The sequence below is a fragment of the Scophthalmus maximus genome, chromosome 12 (genome assembly GCF_022379125.1).
Source record: "Scophthalmus maximus strain ysfricsl-2021 chromosome 12, ASM2237912v1, whole genome shotgun sequence".
Classification (NCBI taxonomy): domain Eukaryota; kingdom Metazoa; phylum Chordata; class Actinopteri; order Pleuronectiformes; family Scophthalmidae; genus Scophthalmus; species Scophthalmus maximus.
In genome coordinates this window covers 22,132,634-22,150,711 of record NC_061526.1, presented here as the reverse complement: position 1 = coordinate 22,150,711, position 18,078 = coordinate 22,132,634, and the positions used below count along the sequence as shown (strand labels likewise).

The window sequence follows — 18,078 nt, the reverse complement described above, 5'->3', positions numbered from 1 at the left end:
GAGATTTGGACCAACGTAAGTGTGGAAAAAAAAATAATAATTAAATGGCGCCGCAGTATACAGATAAACAATTGATCTCCAACGCTTGATAAGTAACAATAAACACCTCAAAGTATTTCACCGCAAAACCTGCGAAAAAAATAACGTTGAGCATGAATATTTAGAATCGGACAGAGGCTGTTGTTGTATGCCGCGAGCTGATTGGCCGGGAGGCAGGAAACGTCACGGACAATTTAAAAATTGTCAGCAGCTTGTTTTGTCGCGGACGTCGAGGATAAAATCTGAGGTTTGCGCACTTGATTTAACACTGTTTTATGGTTTATCATGGTCGTGTGTTTATCAAACTGTCAGTTATTTGGGTGTGCATGTAGCAGGAGCGGACAAAAAGAAAGGTTGTCGAGTAGTGTGGAGTTTCCTCCAACGTCCATCCTCTTTTATTTTGTTCCCTCAAAGTTACACTTGATTGGTTACAATCTGTCCTCTGAGGTAAAGACCTGATTTAAGTGGTCCAGTTCAAAAAGTGGTTTCACACATGTCTATTCTTTTATTTAAGTCTAGTAAAAACAAGTTTTAACACATTTTGACAAATCTGTTTCCTTCTGTGTGTCATTAGGGAGCAATGGGGGCTTTGGGAGACCGTCTGAAGCTGATGGTGAAGACCTTCAGGAGGGAGTGCCACAGGGTCCTGCAGTCGGAGAGGACCACCGTGCACGGAGCCGATGGCATGCTGATGGTGCTGCAGCTGGCCATGGCAGAAGTGAATAAACAGGTAAACGACGATCTCCCGTTTATTCAAACCACCCCTCTATTCAAAAGAACTTTCAAGAAAAAATACTTGGTGGCAAAAACACAAACTCACAGAATGATAGAAATATTTGAACTACACAAGCCAACAATGTCAAACACCACAAACTATAAAAAACACAAATCCAACTAATAGAATTTCCCACCTTGGGATGAATAAAGCATTTATCTATCTATCTAGATAATCCTATATGTCTTCTTGGGGGTTAGTTTACACCGTGCAGTCGGCCCTTGTCCTTTACACAAAAGGATGTAAGCTGGCGAATAAATGTAAAAGTCAAAATGCTTTTCAGTAAATAAAAGAAGGAAATAAAGCTCTGAAACATTTGGATCTACAGCAGCAGCTTCAGCAGCGCTCTTGCTGTGCAAGTCATCTGGTGGCCCGAAATGCGAGGCGTAGTAACGACCCCAGTTCACGTCGTCATCATGGCGTGGTTCAGTTGAACCATCAGGCTGCCTGTCATCAGGTCCATAACTGATGACATTAGCGCTGGTTTCCGTCCGAGACCGCCCGTGACCCATATTTGTACTGCGGGGAGAGAGGGTCTTGTCTTTTTCTGCTTTTGGAACTGATTGGTTCCAGGCCATCGGTAATTATGACTGCTGCTCTAACTGTTTTCTCTCTGTTCCTTGTGACAGCGCGCCGGAGAGTTCAAAGTGCCTCTGAGCGATGTCCTGATGGCCTGGAAACACTTACTGCTGAGCAAACTTCACCTGCCGCCCCCCGACTTTGCACGCTTGGAGAACTATGATCTCATCCTGGAGGCGTACGAGTCGTTTCTGAAGCGCTCCAACACCGTGGACCTGGTCGACATCCTGCGCATGTACAAACAGCTGACGCTGGCGGACTTGGAGGAGCCTGTGAGCCCGGTGAGCAGGAGCTGGTAGAAATCAGACTGATGTTGTCGACTGCGGACGATCAGATTGGCAACTAAGTAACTCATTTATCTCTCTAATATATATTTTTTTATTCTTTTGCCAAGACCCAGCTGTTTCAGTTCCTATCCGGAAACGTGGAGGTCTCGGAGTTGCCGGACTCCTCAGTCCCGTCAACGCCATCTAGTAAAGGCAGGCCCTGCTGCAGCCCACAGGTACAGTAGGTCCAGTCCTGCTTTCATGCATTAATAAAAGCTACATACTCCCAAAAGAAAAACCCATATTTCCACTTTACCCTCTCCCCTCGTACAAAAGTGTGTTTCGTAATATAAAAAAGCTTTTTCTTTCTCCCGCTGGCAATATTCCACGCATTTACTTTTCCTCAGCATACTCAATTTCTGTCTGGAATCCATCCTGCCCTTATTGACAGGAACTCTATATCACATCACTCAGATTTAGGAGTGCAATGTGAATTCAATTACCAAGCAGATGTTTAAAACAACACAATGTGGGGGCCGGACAAGTGCTCCTGCAACACGCTCTCTCTCTCCTCCACTCTTCTGTCACTTGCAAATTTATGAGTTTTTAGTGGAGGCTTGCTGCTGCTGCACCACCAGTCGCAGGGTGATGCAATTCTTTTTGGAGTGTAATACAGGCTGTCAGCTGCCGTTTTAGTGGTTTTCACTCAGGCAATAAAGCTACTGTCCCTTTTGGTAGTTGATAAACACAACCCGCGCCGGCCAAAAGTTTCATCAAAGGGAATACTTTTGACACTTTGACGAATGCGTTCGTTTCGCTCTCTCCGGTGGAGAGATACAGGAGAAAGTCGAAACCACACTCCCGTCTGTCCGTTTTTAATATCAGGCTACAGCCAGCAGCTGGTTAGCTTAGCTCCGCTTCAGACACTGGGGAGAGGAGGGGGGGCGGGGGCGTCTGGCTCTGTCCGAAGCGCCTCCAAAGCTCACTGAATATCACGTTATGTCTCGGGTTTTTAAATCCATACCAAAAACCGAGGTGTAAAAGCAACAATTATCTTCTCGCAACTGCTCAAAAATTCAACCAGCAAATTGTAATTTTAGTTCCCAAGTAATCAAGTTGTTCAATAAAATGAACACATTTGACTGGCGGATGAATGGTATACATTTTCCCATCTAAGCAAGAAACTGAATAAGCGCATTATTCCCCCGAAAAAATTCTATAACTTTGATAATTTCTGTATCATCAATAGGTGAAAATGGCAGTGCGGAGGGTTTTCTGCTCCTATCTGAATTTGCTTGTGAACACCAAGAACGACATGGCCCTGGCGCTCACCCTCGACGTCCCCGGCCGCGCGCTCGGACGCCAGGCGTTTACCGACATCAAGCACGCTGCGCAGAACGCCAACACCTCTCTCTTCTTGGTAAGACACGTCCACACTCCGCATGTGCTCGCGCTTCAGGAATTAGCACGACCCGTAACGATGACTTCAGAAATTGAATTCAGTGCTCTCTCTTTTTGCAGGCCGTGACCTCTTTCGTGAGGGCCATCCAGCTCGGAGGGAAGGGCTACGCTCCAGCTGAGTCCGACCCGCTGCGGAAGCACGTCAAAGGCCTGTCTGACTATGTCCAGTTTCTGGACAACCTGGAGGAAATCCTGGGGGAGACTCCTGACCCAAGGTACACAACCAACACAGCATAATCCAGACTTCCACTGCTGCTGCTTTTGAGGAAATGGCCTCCGCATTAGTGACAGAATCGGCCGTAACCACTAGGAGGCCATTCAGGACTGAACTGTAGATTCCTGACAGATTTCCAGATCAGTTATTGTCTTTAAATTAGATTTAAATAAGTACCAAAAGTGACAGAGTTGTACTTGACATTTATTGACAACGGGAGAAGAATTGAATGGTTAAAACCTCAAAGGAATTCGGTGATAAACACGATATACAACTGTGTTGCGCAATATACAGTATATTTTAATGTCATGTCGATATTAAACGTGAAAATGCAACACAGGAGCAGTATGTCATGTTGGGAAATAAGCATATTTGCTCTCTCGCCAGGAGTTAAAAAGGATTTAAGTCTGCCGAGTGCGAATCTACAGCCAGCAGCTCCGGTTCTGTTAGCTTAGCATAAAGACTGGAAACAAAGGGGATCGACTATCCTGGCTCTGTGTCCGTTTATATATTACATTTCGTTTCGTTTCATTTCCAGAGCGAGGCCCGCTGCATTAATATCCCCAGAACTGACACTTAGGGCTTTAAAAGGCACCCACAAGTTACAGTTATTAATGAAAGGCTGATGGAGTTAATTTGTTTTCTTCTCTATGACCTTGGATCGTCTCTACGGCGGTTGGGTCGTGGCCCGGGTCCTACGGTACTTTGGGAGATTTATGTCATTATTTGCCTGAATCTGTCCAGACCGGATCAGACGGCAACTTTGGATCTCCACAGGGCATGGAGATTTCTAGGAACTCATCAGCGCGGGTTCCTTTTGGTGAACCAATTCCTCGTACTAGGGCAGGAGACCATCAAGCCACTTAGAGCTGTTGCAATCTTCCTGTCGGCCGTCCAGCCATAGCCACTGAGAATTTTGTGTTGTTGTTGTCGTCGTCGTCGTCGTCGTTTATAGCGGCGATTCAATGGTTTTCCAATGAACGATTTCACCTCTTCTGGAATGGTAGTGATAAAACATTATTTACTGATTAAAATAATCAAAAATAAAAGAGGAGTTTTGCATTTTAAAAACTTCAAAAATCAACCAACTAACCAGCACATAGTGGTCAGAGGACGACAGCCACAGCAAGTCTGGTTGAATTTCAATTAACTGTTGGTCAGGGCAATAAAAATAGACGAGGTTGTGAAGGAACATGTCAAGAGTACAACATTTTAACGTCAAATTGGGCAGAATGAACTGAGGCGTTAGATATATCAGGCTCTGGACACACAGGCAACAAGAAATTGTTTGCAGGATCAGTTGATTGTTGGCTTTGGTATTTTAATCGAATCTGTTGACAAAAAAAAAGAACAGACTTAACCTCCGAGTATCCTTTAGGCTCTCTGAATTGAGAAAGTGATATTGAAATAAAATCGTCTTTGTGGTTACCACTGTGTGTTCTTTCCGTAGGTGCCACATCCTATAATTTGGGATAAATCGCTAATTTGTGGTCGACGGTCCCGAACATGCTGGTACAGAGAATTCTCCGTTCCTAGAAATTCAGCCGTACAAAATTCCACGTCTAATTCGCTGCGGCCCGGCGCGACGAGAAAAGCCAAGTTATTTGCGCAACAACTGCGGTCAAATACAGCGGAACTTGTGATTTATGATGGAGTGGAGTTTTTTTTCTCCCTCTGAATCTCTCCTCTACCTAAGGTTGAATTCCACTTCCTCCCTGGTTCGGCGGATTCGTTGCTCGTGGATTTCAGATTCTAGCGGCTCTGTGTGGAGGCCCTGCCGCCGCTCTAGGTCATAGCTTGCACTGAAATAACACCTGCGATCGTGCGATCCACCTGTTCCACCGCAGTTTATTATTTCCTTGAAATCCCCGTAATGACTCCCATCCAGGCCTCTCGTGATAACATTTGGATTGCTTAAGCCTGGTCATCTTTTCCTACATCAAAGCCCGTCTTTTTGCCAAAAGAACTCTTCGTTCCCCCCGTTTTGGTTTCGCTCACTTTGATGAATTATCATCAAACCTTCGAGCTCCGCAGATCATTCCCCACGCCGTTCCAGATTATTGTGGGTGTCCGGGCATTTGGCACCACATCAAAAGTGGGTTATCAGAAATGATTTAGATGGTCGTTCGTGTGAGGCTTTGAGCTTTGAGGTCCCGGCAGCGGCGTGCGGCGCTCCTCGGCCGAGCCACGACAATACGCTGTGGCGTTTTGTGTCGTGGTGGATCCGCCCCTCGCCGTTCTCCTGAGGGTGCTCGGTCCGCGCAGCCTGATGAGAGCGCGCCGCGTCTGAGGACACGCTGATGAACTCGGCCAACGTGTGCGTCTTTCAGCAGGCAGTGCCTTGACTCTCTCTCCGAGGAGCGCTCCACTTCCTCATGCAAACGCCTTCCATGGCGAGTTCAGGGCCGCCTCGCTCGGAGAACATCTGTTCCCCCCCCCCAAATGGTTCTGATACTGAGGGAGGGCTGGACCACCGCCTCTTCACCTTGCTGCGATCTCCTCTAAAAAGTGCTTTAGTGCACTTACTTGACTGTTTGAGAACCAACAGGGGTGATATGTTGCTATGATTCTTGGACATGCAGCGCGCACAGTGTGCGAGCACGGACGAAGGGGGGGAATCCCCCCCAGAGAACTTTGAAGGAAGAAAATCCTGGAGTTTTTCTCTGCCGCCGGTGGGTCGGTGAGCGTGGTGACAGTGCCCAGAGCCCACAGGGACTCGGGCAGGGATCTGGAGCGCATTTTCTGCTTCGTAACTGTTAACATTGGCAGCGGCGCCTTACGGTGAAATAAAGCTCGACTGGATGTTAACACAGAAACAATTACTCTGAGCCCTTTAAGTCAGTGTCCAATTAATTGAAAGTGAAGCCGCAGTATATCTTTTGAAGACATTCAGGCTGAGGCCCTGGCTTTTCGGTTTTAGGAGAGAGTTATTCATGTTGGCAAATATTGGCTGAACTTTTGAGCACTATTAATTCCATCCAGATGAAAACGCGTGTGTGTGAGTGCGTGTGCACTGCAGAAGAGTCTAATCCTTTCCAAAACAAATGCAGCCCCCCCCCCCTTCTCTCTCTACATACGGCACAATGCAGCCCTGCCCCAGCAGATGTTAACGTGACTGTCACTGTGCTTTAATTTCAGCGTATGCGGAGCCAAGCTGGTGACCGCCATCAGGGCAGCGCTGGTGAAGGGACGCAGCAGCGGGGACGAGTTGTACGCTGCAGCCGAGGAGACGACGAGGGAGCTGAGCGAGAGGATCTGCCAGATACATCAGACCCAGCAACTGGCTGCCAATGGAAGCGGGATGGGGATAAGCCCTGCCAGGGTAATGTATAACCTCTGCTCCCCGGTCTACCACAGTTTTGGCTTCTGTGTCTCTCTTAACCGAAGTCCATACCTTCGTGCAGCCGGCACTACTTCACCCTCCTTTCACAATCTGCCATCTGATTGTAACCGCCTCGCTCCCCAGCCGAAAGCCTACAAGGTGAATCACGCCACCGCGTACGGAGGTCGGGACACGGTGAAGGTGCTGGTGGCGCTGCTGGACGAGGAAGCCCTGACCCCCCCGTGTGCCAACAAGGCGGACCTGTTGTCTGAGGAGCAGCCCGTCCTCGGTGGAGCCGAGGGAACATGTGTCCTCACGTTGTTCAGGTGTGTTGCAGCATGCAGTGCATGGATTGCCACAAAACTGTGTGCATTCATTGTTCTCCGATGACAGACGGATGGATGGATGGATGGATGGATGGATGGATGGATGGATGTACTTTATTGATTCCAAACAGTCCGGTGTCACAGCAGCATCCTTCTGACTTTGGTGATCCCCTGCTTTTTTTTCCCTCTCCGTCTAGTGCCATCAGCAGGCCACAATTTGAATTTGTCAAATACTGTGGTTTATTACCAAAAACCTGCAAAATCCCTCATCATTAGCTTTAGTTCACGCTGAGTATTGAGTTAGCTTGCTAATGTGCGAAAATGTGATGTGTTATAACAGCCTCACAGAGCCACTGCAGACTTTCCATGTAATATAAACTTAAAGTGGTGGATTGATTAATAATGATTTTTTTGGATGATTTAGTAAAAACTTAAGCCATTTATCGAGCCACGATGATAAATATTTCTAAGTTTCAGCCTCCCAAATCATGGTAAATTCAAACCCTGTTGGTTTTCAACTGAGCAAAAATGAATTTTTTTATGAGCTAAACAAATAATTGAAGAAAAAAAAAATCAACATAATAATTAATGATGAAACTGAATCTTTAGTTGCTACTGAGGAGAATTTTTACACTAGCAAAAAAAGATTAAAATAGTATTTCACGTCTAAATAATCATCCCACAGAACGTTCATTTAGTTTAGAGCCTTTTCTCTACCATAAGGATTCGGTAGGCGTGGGAAAGCCCCTGAAACAGCAATTAAACCATCATGAGACTCTACAACTCTGGACTGAAACCATATGGAGGAAAATCCTCCCACACCACACTGGAACAATTTCTCTGGTCAAACGTCTGAAATAAAAACATTATTTTTTAAAAACCCGGCCACGGGCTGTGGTCGAGGGGGGGGGGAACCTATGTTGGAGGTGGACGACATTGACTGGCCGATTTCCAATTTGAAGTTTAAAAAAAAACAATCTTTTGCTCAGTCTGAGGTTAGTGAGAATATCTCCTAACGTTTTGATTCTCCAACTGTGTTAAGCTTCATTAAAGAGCGAACCGTGTTTTAGGGTTAGTCTGACCATGTAACCTTCTGGCTTTTCAAATTCATAAACCTCTTGTTTCCTTTGTGGCCTCGCTCCTCAGATCTCCTGAAGTGTCCAGCGGAGATTCTCCACAGCCCCTGAAGAACCGAGTCCAGAGCCGACTGGACCTGCTCAAACCCAAGGTAGCGTGGCCCCCCCCCCCTCCACCGCGCAGCGTCCAAAATCCAAACCATCAGTTCACTTCAAATTGAATCAGATGTGCAAACATTGAAAATAACGTCTTTTATATCCTGTAATTTCTCTTATTTATTTGCTTTAGCTGAAGCTCACATCTTAACTGACTTCCACCATTGGCCCGTTTGCACAGCTGTGTTTTAGCTCTTAGTGTTGGGTTTGAGCGTGCTGTTTGAATCCGTGGCATAAAATGACTTATTGGTGGGGAATTCAGACCATTAACCAGTGCTGATGATTGTTAGAACAGAAACATTTGCTTACAGTGCACACTGTACCACACCGTATATCCGATATCGATATCTTGTGAACTTCCTTCCTTTTACCTTCATACTTTGGCATATTTTTAAAGACCTGACTGTATATGTGTCATTTTCATGCTTAGATTAGTTCATTAGACTATTGAATTGGTACGAGCTCTCAGTCAAACTCCAAATTCTACGTCCGGTTGCAAAAACACCAACATAGCGCTGATCAAAATGCAAAACTCGGGGCTTCAAAACGGCAATTCACAAACCAACGGGTGACATCATGGTGGGTTGTCACTTGGGAGGTGGAATAGATGGTATAGAAAATAGGATGTCTGGTTCTGTTGCATCGACCACTATCCCTTTCTAAACTTTAAGATGACACCAACAATGTAACAGGATTGTAAATCCTTTATACTGTTTTATATCAAAAAATATGACGTGCTGATATATTGTTATTGGGTTTTTAAAACTCCCCCAGTATCAGTATTGACCTCAAAAACCTTACTCCTTATAGGTTCACCCGTCAGTTATAAATAGTCCAATAATATAATATTTATAATATTGCCCTTAAAGAGACCATTGTGATACTTAAAATCCACTTTCCGGATATTGCTTCCATAATTTTTACGTGAGTGAAATATGAATGCGGGACTTGTAACAACATCTACCCGAGGATCTGTGCTTTCTTCCACTCCACAACTGCTGAGTCACACACCGACAACACCGGCTGTAGGTTTTTTAAGGTAGGACCGATCATTGGACGTTAAGTCGCTCCGCTGTGTGAACTCCCTTTGAACATGTATGCGAAACACATTTTGTTAAATGCCTCCTTTTATTTGATTGCGCTAGCAGATGTCATTTTAGCTCCCCACAATCTGGCCGCCTTTCCTGTTTGAGTGCGCCGTAATGGTCCCTGGGCAGCCCACCGCTTCCTGAACTCGGCGGGCGGAAGCTTTCTGCATCAATTTCACTTTGAAGATGCCATATCAGTCGCGTAACTCGACTAGCAAGGGAAACTTGAAAGGTTATTGTTTCCTGTTGTCTGCTGAAAGACTTTATCCCACACTCGTCCGGCGGTTTCTTCATGCCCTGACGTCAACTGGCACACAGCAGATATGGACGGATCGATTTCCTGCTTTCTGGGGCGTTTCCAGATATTTTCCCTCTGTGCCACAGATGATCCAAAACAGAAACAAAACAACCCTGGGTAAAGCTCCTAATGCCAATTTATTGCTGCTCCCCTTTTATGTCCGAAATGGTATTTGCGAAAAGACGCATTTGATTGCGAGATAACGCCGCAGAATATGCAGTTCATCTCCTGGGAGATGGCTCTGGCGATAATCGGAATGGCTGCACCTGTTACTCCTTCTCACTTCTATGTCCAAACCCAAAGCTACAGGAATTGCTTGCACCTGGTTGTGGATGTACTATCGGGAATGTCTCGGTCAGGTGTCTCCGGCGTCTGGTCAGGCGCTGTGTGCAGGGGTGATTTCAGGACAGCCGCCTTGGGAGGAATGAGGCCTGTCTGGCCACACGGTGCCATGTTGGGCTCCCACCTGTTGTAATTGGATTAGATGTTGCCCGTCAGTCGTGGTTTGGCCGTGTTCACTCTTCCATCCCCTCCCATTGTTTCCGGGGCATTTCAGATATTCTTTATTAGCGTGCAACCAGGGCAGCATACATTTTTTTGGCCTCAGGGGTTGCTGTTGTCTTAGGCGCTCTTTTAAGAAGTTCTTTAGAAAAGCTTTGATCCCTTTGTGCTTTACGGGCCCACCCAGCTTTGCTAGCTGCCTCCCCCCCCCAAACTGATTTCTCCTCCCTTCTGTGGCCCACTGGCCTGAAGGGTAAAATCCTTGGATTGTGATAATCCCAAGCAGGCGTAGATCAAACGGTGGATGAAAAGCTGTAGATCTGCGTGCCCCAGGGTCGGGATTGTAGTCTTCAGCATCATTCAAATTGTTAGAACTAACTAGGCTGTGCAGAAAGGCTTTTTAATGAGGTGCTACTGTTTTAGAAATACAATTGTGATGAGATTGAAGACGACTGTTGCTACTGTTTGAAGTGGCGTTAAAGATGGACTGACGCATTGGTTCGTCAAGCTCAATAATTTAGCTTCAAAACCCAAACCAACAGTCCAATGAGTATGTTTTGAAAACCAGAAACCTTGGCCACCGGCAATGAGTCATTGCTACTGTTCAACAACCACGTCACCGTGAAATGTGTTGTCAAATACAGGATGGATTCAGTACAAACATTCATGGACCCCTAGATGATTCATCTTAATAACTTGATCTCCTGACTTTTCAGCCGTTAGTTTGAAATTTGTGGTTTTGATTGTTGGTTTTGCTTTAGGCCAGAAACTTGGCCCATCATCGACCATGTCACCGTATCATATCAGCGGGATCAGAAGTCTTTTTTTCCTATTAATTCCAGGCCAAAGACAAGGTCGTCCGATCCCAGTTTGCATGCACATACAAGGATGAGGAGCAGCCGCTCAACCGCGTGCTGGAGTTCCCCAGCAGCAGCCAGGTTCCCACCTGTGTGCACCCAGCGCCTAAAGTCAAAGCCACGCCCACTGTGGATGAGGAGTGCAGCGCTGGTGTGGAGGGAGGAGACACAGGTACAGACGCAAACCTTCTCTTTCTGGAAGCACTGCGTGTCCTTTTTGTACTCCGACACATGCAGAGAAAAAAGCTGAAGGTGCCAACGCAATCTGTGCAGCGTTCCCTTTCAGCTGGGATATATTTCTGTTTCCTCTGACGCCACACAGCTGGACGGAGGCCCAGGCACACCTTCTCAGCTCCAGCCTTGAACCCTTCACAGTCCCAGCCCTGGGACCAGTACTTACCATTAGCCATTAAATGATTCCCCATTCTATAAAACCTGCACACTCCCACATCTGTAGTAAAAAAAAACACACACGCTCACACAGACCTTTTGCCCATTTCCCCTCCTGTCTTTTGTTTCAGGGGAATTCGGGCTCTGCTCCATCAGGTTACATGGCAAATGTAAAAATGTCAACTTCACAGAATAAACACAGAGCCTGCTTCAACTAGCAGCTAACGTCAGCAATTTCGTCACACCATTTTCCTTTCTTTTTTTTTCTACCCGGTTTTCACACTTGCTTTTGTTTTTCCCAATCTCCCCAGACGAGCCGACCCCTGAATGTCCAAATAAGGAGCGGAGTGGCGCACAGCAGGGGGCCGCTCTCGAGCCAAGAAGTGGAAATGCCCCGATCAGAGGTGCAGGCCCCGGCAGGGCAAAGAACACTGGCGTTCATGCGCCGAGCAAGGGCAACAAGAGGAAGCAGGTGGATTCCGACCGACATGGAGGAACAGAGAACCAGCCTCCGGAGAAGAAACGGCCCACAGGCGCCTCGGTCAAAATGCCTGCTAAGAATGTCAACAGGGCCCCCGCGAGTAAGAAGAAGCTGATCGCTGGACAGGGAAAGCTCACTAGCTTCTTCCGAGTCTAATCATCATTTGCACTCATGTCATGACAGGAGTTTCCCACCAAAGATTTACATTTTGGGAAGTGCACTCATTTTTCCAAATTGCCAAGAGTTTGATGAGAGGTCGTGTAGCCTAATTCTGTCAAACGATATTTTAAAAATTTGTTGGTTAGCTTCAATTATGGATGATGGAGTATGAATTGATAAACAGAACTCTGCAACCACAGCCTTATTGTCTGCTCGCAAAAGTGTCCCGTCTCTCATCTAAGTCTTGACAATGAAAGTGAAGAAGCATGGTTCACAAATTGCCCAACTAGTCTTTTATTTATTAGCTCAATGAAATATCATATACGGTGGAAAATAACAAAATTCCAGCTGTCTTATTTATAAATGACTTGTTTTGTCCGATCAGATCCAAACGATATCCCATTCTTAACTGCGTCTAGGCATTTGAGAAATGGCAAATGTTTGCCGTTTCTGTTTGATAAATGACTTTATTGATTCATTGATTATGAAATTATTTTATTTTTTTTACTTTTATCTGGTCAGTAAACCTTGGTTCAGCATGACACGTGGCTAATTAGCGATTGAAATGTATTTCATCACTAGTTGTATGGTCAATCTGTATCAATGACATGAACACTGTATATATGCTGCAGGCTTCTGAATTTTAATAAACTTTTTATTTTGTTTTACACGTTTGTGCACTCATTATGTTCAACAGCAGAGATTTTAACGGCACATTCAGGGGTTGTTGGAAGTTTGCCAGCAGGGTCGGTACACTCTTCCTATCATACACCGCAGTACTAGGAGAAGGACAGAAGACATACAGAGCGTCGGTCAATTTAAACATGAAGGAATTTGAAGAAGAAAAAAAAGTAAGGGTTTGTCCAGACACTTACTGTGGTTGTCGGCGTCTCTGCGATCCATTTTCATACTATACCCGGCGGGAGTGAGGCTCAACTTTCGGTCCGTGAGCAGGGGAAGGCTGCGGGTGAAGGCCGAGTTCAGACCACGAATTCCGTGTCCTTTCTGCCTCATGTCCTGAAACACAATATTGATCAGTGATTACACGAGTAGCTGTAAGACCACACACACACCGTCATACACTTCACCATCTGAACACTGGATCGTCGAGTTGCTGTAAAACAGCTTTTAGAGATTATCTTTTCACTTGCAGCACAGGTGTTGGATCCATCTTTTGCCAGCTGATCCAAGCCACAGGAACCCCGAAATGGAAGAAATGTGTTTCCCCCCCGCCCCCCCCCATTTTTACTACATCACAGTGGCCCGTTTTATTCCACAGCCCCAGTTCACCCCGGTCGGTGACTTTGTTCTCTCCACCGTGGCTGCCTGTTACCACAGAGATAACCACCATGTTCATTTCACACAGGAGTCGTAGTCTCCAGAGGAACCCTTTACACATAGCAACCAAACATCTGCGGAACCGCAGATAGATCATCATTCTTCCCACTGTGATTCTAATAAATGTATTGGCTTTATAGGCCGGTGATCACTTGACCTTTTTCAGTTTATGGTACTTCCAATTTTCCGACGCCGTCATAAAAGATTTCCATAGATGGTGTATGAAATATAGACTCAACAGCGACGTCGGCCAATTGAAAAGGGGTCAAATGTTCGGGCGCAGGACTGAGATAATGTGCTCTCTGTTGTTGTTGAACTTTGGTTCGCTGAGGTTGTTTATAGAGAGAAGTCTCACACGGTGAATGGTTCTGATGCGTGACTGTCATTGGCAGAATAATACGAGTTGAATGACTGTAAACGGAGAATAGCCAGGCAGTTAACTTTGCATGAATTAACTGAGAGGAATCCACACACAGTAGCTGGTGAATTTTGAATTGAATTCATTTGCTGCAGTCTAACAAGACTAAAGGGTTGGTTCACCCAAATGACAAAAATATATTTTCATACTTACCTGATGTAATTTGTCCCAGTTTTTTTCTCTATCGCATTCATTTCTTTTGAAAAGGGTCAATAGTTAAGTTTTGGTCAAATACGTGGCAATAGTAAAAAAAAAGGTCTGGATAAAGTCTGTGCTAAATTGTCTTTACAATGGTCAAAGAGCTGTGACCGCCACCAGTGAAATACTGGCTCCTTGCATTGTATTAGAGTAAAGTCTGAAATCTAAGATATGGTTACCTCAAAAGCTTTGGCTAACAACTTGGTCTGTAAAGCATTAGTAAACATTTTTTATTCTCATGAATTAGAACTACAGCTATTCAATACTTTGTAATGGGTATTAAATAGAAAGCAGCATTGGATAAACCATCCAACCACTCGAGCCAACAGCGTCAAATTTCTCTCGAACGAGTGTCACCTACCGAGACGAAGATGATTCTAGGGTTCCCATCCTCATCGCTGATGTTGTTGTCCAGCACCAGGTTTCGTCTGTACAAGGGAGGAACCACGCCGTGCTCAGACAGGGAGTCGTCATCCAGCAGGGAACCCAGGCCATCTTGCTCCATCTCGCCGTCTTCTACTTTGGTCACGGGTGAGGCTACAGTCGCCAAGCGGCTGCTCAGCTCGGAGAACAGCACCAGAGTGAACAGGACGGAGGAGGCCGAGATCATGGTATCGACAGTATTTGGTCCGCAAGGATGTGACTGATCTGAACCTCGCCGAACAACTGCTGCAACTTGGCTCTCGGCTGTACTTTATATATTGGGGCAGTGATTTTATAATTAATTGTTTAACGCAAAAAAGGGGTACATCCATCTTAAGGGTTTAAGGTCACGATGTGTTCAAAGGAAACGTGTTGATTCGTGTTCCTTTGTAATGAAAGAAAGGTTAATGGCTTTATTTTGTCTGCTTAGAAATGTGATGTATTCATATGGTCAATGAGGGGGAAATGTGGTGGGCTGTAATTCCCTCCACGTCACCGAGAGGGGTCAAGAAGACTCACAGGGGGTGAAAGGGCGGGAATTCATTTTTGTGCCTCTTCTCACAAAATCCACATGCTGAAATGAACCCAGCTGGTGGCAGGACAGAGACCCAGTGAGTCGGCATGTGTGAGTCCTCCTTTCCTGAATGGCACCAGTGGCTGAACTAAATCCCATGGTGGAGCACGGACAAAGGTCAGGAACACGTATGAAAAACCCTCCAAACTGCGACTAATACCAGCTTTTACAGCAGAGCATGAGTCATATTAAAGGAATAGTCATTGATAACAAGTCTCATGTCTGGATGGTAAGTATGAATGTCCGGCCAGGAGACCGATTAGCTTTGCACAGAGACTGGAAACGCATGGAAACAGCTTATCCCTGGTCTCGACCAAAGGTGACAGAATCCCCCTAGCTGCGCCTCGAAGTCTCTCAAACCAACCAGCGGCTTTGCGAAGTCTTGACGTCAGCGTGCCGAGGGGCTAAACATCTTGGGTAATGCAAATGGCAATGGGATATATGGTTTGCTCTAAGCAGCGGCTACAGCTGCTACAGCTTAAGATAAGAGCAATCCAACAATCGCTAGAAGAAAAAGCATTAGAACGATGAAAAGCTGAGAAGATAATTGGAGGGGGCCGAACAAAATGCCAATAAGAGTCCTTCAAGGGAACCAAATCCTGGAGGGTTGCAAGGTCCAGGTGGGCCGGTGGTCGGTGACGTGGTCGGTTTGTTTCTTTGCATCACAAAGTTGCGGCGGTTGTGATCAAGAATTGGCAACATCTGATCCACCCACGCCACCGCGACTATCGCCGCGAGCTGACGATAAAGCGACGGAAAGCAACCAGAAGCGAAAGAAGGCCGGTTCGCGTTGACATATGGCTCGTCGCGGGCCTCCTCTCAGCTCAAACTGCTCGGCTAATAACCTTACAGGAGCCGTAGTGCATGGGATGGAGGAATGGGACATGAATAATAGCCATTGAACTCAGTTGAAGTGATTTTACTTGGAGCAGTCAGCCTTTATTTTGTAAGTATTATTGTTGGAGGGCGAGGGGGTCTCTGCTGAAGGACTGAACTCGTCCACAGGGGCACGGCTGTTCCAGCAGAAGCACAACTGAACTTGTGAGCTCCGCGCTCTGTTGTTGCAACCTTCCCCGCTCTCTCTCTCTCTCTCTCTCTTTCTCTCTCTCTCTCTCCCGCTCTCTTACTGACGATGTCCCCTCCCCCTTTTCACACACTCCTCTTGTCGCAGGCCGATGTTGACGGTGGATGCGGTGCAAATTACTGCAAGTCCGCCTAATCCCAAGCTTCTGGGCTCCATCGGCCTTCTCGGCACCCACCCCCAAGGATTCGATGAACCCTGAGCTATGGTGAAGGTCTTTATCTGGTAACTGTGATTTCCAGCCTGGTCGGAATTTCTAAGAAGTCATTACCATAACTCACTAACAAAAGAACATCAGCGAAAAAAGACAAGAGTCAAATAGTCTTATGAGGACCAGATGTGATCCGGTGGGTATATCTCATGCACATTAGTACGTCTTCATGTTTCCAAAACCCTTCAACCGGTGCTGGTATAGTTTATTCAACTACTGTGCCGTCGATTTACAGTTGCTCTTGTTTTGCATGCAGCCGCTAATTGCATCCAGCTTTACATTTTTTGAACTTGAAGAAGCCGTGGAATCGTTGCGTTTCTTTCCGTCGGCTGTCAGCTGCTTGCATCACCTGTCAGTCGGCGGTGCAGCACTTCAATCGCACTGCCTACGGCTTTCGCGCGTGAAGGGGCCTCATTATTTGGCCGTCCTGTGTTGACACGCCGACGTTCACCACCGACTGACGGAAAGACGTCCACTGACACGGCACAGGGGGGAACCTTTGACTCCGAGGACACATTTACATTTGTTGCGCCGGCGCCTCGTGCATGATGCCCCGTGTCCAGGGTTGTGCCAGAGGCCAGCGTGCAGCGTTCAGCAGAGATGGGGTTGCAGGGGGGGGGGGGGGCATTTTGGGCAGGATTTTTTTTGTTGCCCAGTGAACAGACCATGGTTTCCTGGAACAATGCAGCTGATGAGAGTCTCTCCAAGGAAAATAAGGCTCTGACATCATGGGTTCTTAAAGCGCACAGCTGAGCCAACACTCTCCTGCTATAATCAAGCCTCAGTGAATTTCCACTGTCGACTGAAATTGAGAAAGAGGGAGAATCTCCTCCGTCGGTTTTAACACTTCTTCTTTCTTTTTTTTTCTACATATGCCTTCGGCTAACTGCTAATTTTCCCATCGAGGCACGGGGCTCACAGTGCACTTGCTCGACTCCTGTGTCTATTTCCGTTCACATCCGGCCTTGGCTCGCGGTGACAATGCAACGCGACACGGGGGCTCCTCGTGAATTTGTCCCGGCCAACTCATCGCCCCCCAAGGCTCGATCTCGGCCACAGGATCTGACAACGTCCGGGATTAGAGGCAACGCATGGCAAATTGTGGACAGAACGGAGCAAAAGTGAGATCCCAGCAAAGTGAAATCCTGTTTGGGGGGAAAAAATGAATGGCCGAAGACTGATGAAGGCTTGCAACCACTTTTCCTGTAAAACAACCAGTAGAATAAGTAGTAAAATTGTTGAGTGTAGTAAAACAGACCACAAGGTCATTCAAAAGACAATTGTGTGCTTAAGATGAGGAGTTGAAGAGTGTGGAGAGATTGTGTTTCAGGGCCGAGTCCAAAACCGGTGTCCTCAGATGCTCTGGATCCTGAGTGCACGCGGATCAATGGGAAAGGATTGTGCTCGTTCCAGAAACCACCCTGGGTCTTGAGGTCGTTCAAACAGCTTTGTGTTGCACTAATCGAAGGCAGTGATTCACAATGTGCACATCCAAGTGGAGAGGCGGAGAATTTTTGAAGGTATCATGATGTTTTAGCATAATTAAAACTGGACGATGGTGCACATCCGTGTCCACTTTGATAATTGCCTCATTAGCTGGCTTGGTTGCCCGCCACTGCCCGGACCGCTCTGCACGGAATTTTTCTCTCTGATTTATTTGGAGTCTGAATTTTGCAAGCTTGCTGCCTGCAATTGAGGGTGAGATAATTGATTCTGTATTAGTCATCAAAGGGGATGAAATAACATCCCGGGCCGTCCGGGATGGCCGGGACTTGTGCCAACTGCTGCGCTGCTCCACACTCTGATATCTGCCGTCCACCGAGCGTTGACCCAGACGGCCAATTCAT

At 46.5% G+C, this 18,078-nt stretch overlaps 2 protein-coding genes across 3 annotated transcripts in view; one reads left to right on the top strand and one right to left on the bottom strand.

Moving 5' to 3' along the window:
* The window catches only part of nup37 (nucleoporin 37), a 33,923-nt gene extending 19,306 nt beyond the window's left edge, over positions 1–14,617 (bottom strand). The window contains exons 1-2 of the mRNA XM_047336522.1: positions 14,304–14,617; positions 12,864–13,005 (exon numbers count right to left, since the gene is read on the bottom strand). Coding sequence (XP_047192478.1) covers positions 12,864–13,005; positions 14,304–14,552 — 391 coding nt within the window. The 5' untranslated portion in view covers positions 14,553–14,617. The remainder of the gene's footprint in view (positions 1–12,863; positions 13,006–14,303) is intronic.
* LOC118293215 (PARP1 binding protein) lies at positions 173–12,656 on the top strand. 2 transcript variants are annotated; one of them, XM_047336520.1, is made up of 11 exons: positions 173–286; positions 614–769; positions 1,444–1,674; positions 1,788–1,895; positions 2,909–3,079; positions 3,181–3,335; positions 6,473–6,656; positions 6,801–6,982; positions 8,129–8,210; positions 10,944–11,130; positions 11,660–12,656. In XM_047336520.1, the coding sequence occupies exons 1-11, from the start codon at positions 188–190 to the stop codon at positions 11,983–11,985; spliced, it is 1,881 nt and encodes a 626-aa protein (XP_047192476.1). In that variant the 5' UTR covers positions 173–187; the 3' UTR covers positions 11,986–12,656. The 2 variants fall into 2 exon arrangements, with proteins under 2 accessions (XP_047192476.1, XP_035477511.2); XM_035621618.2 differs by lacking the exon at positions 173–286 and adding an exon at positions 297–486.
* Positions 14,618–18,078: the final 3,461 nt, after the last annotated feature.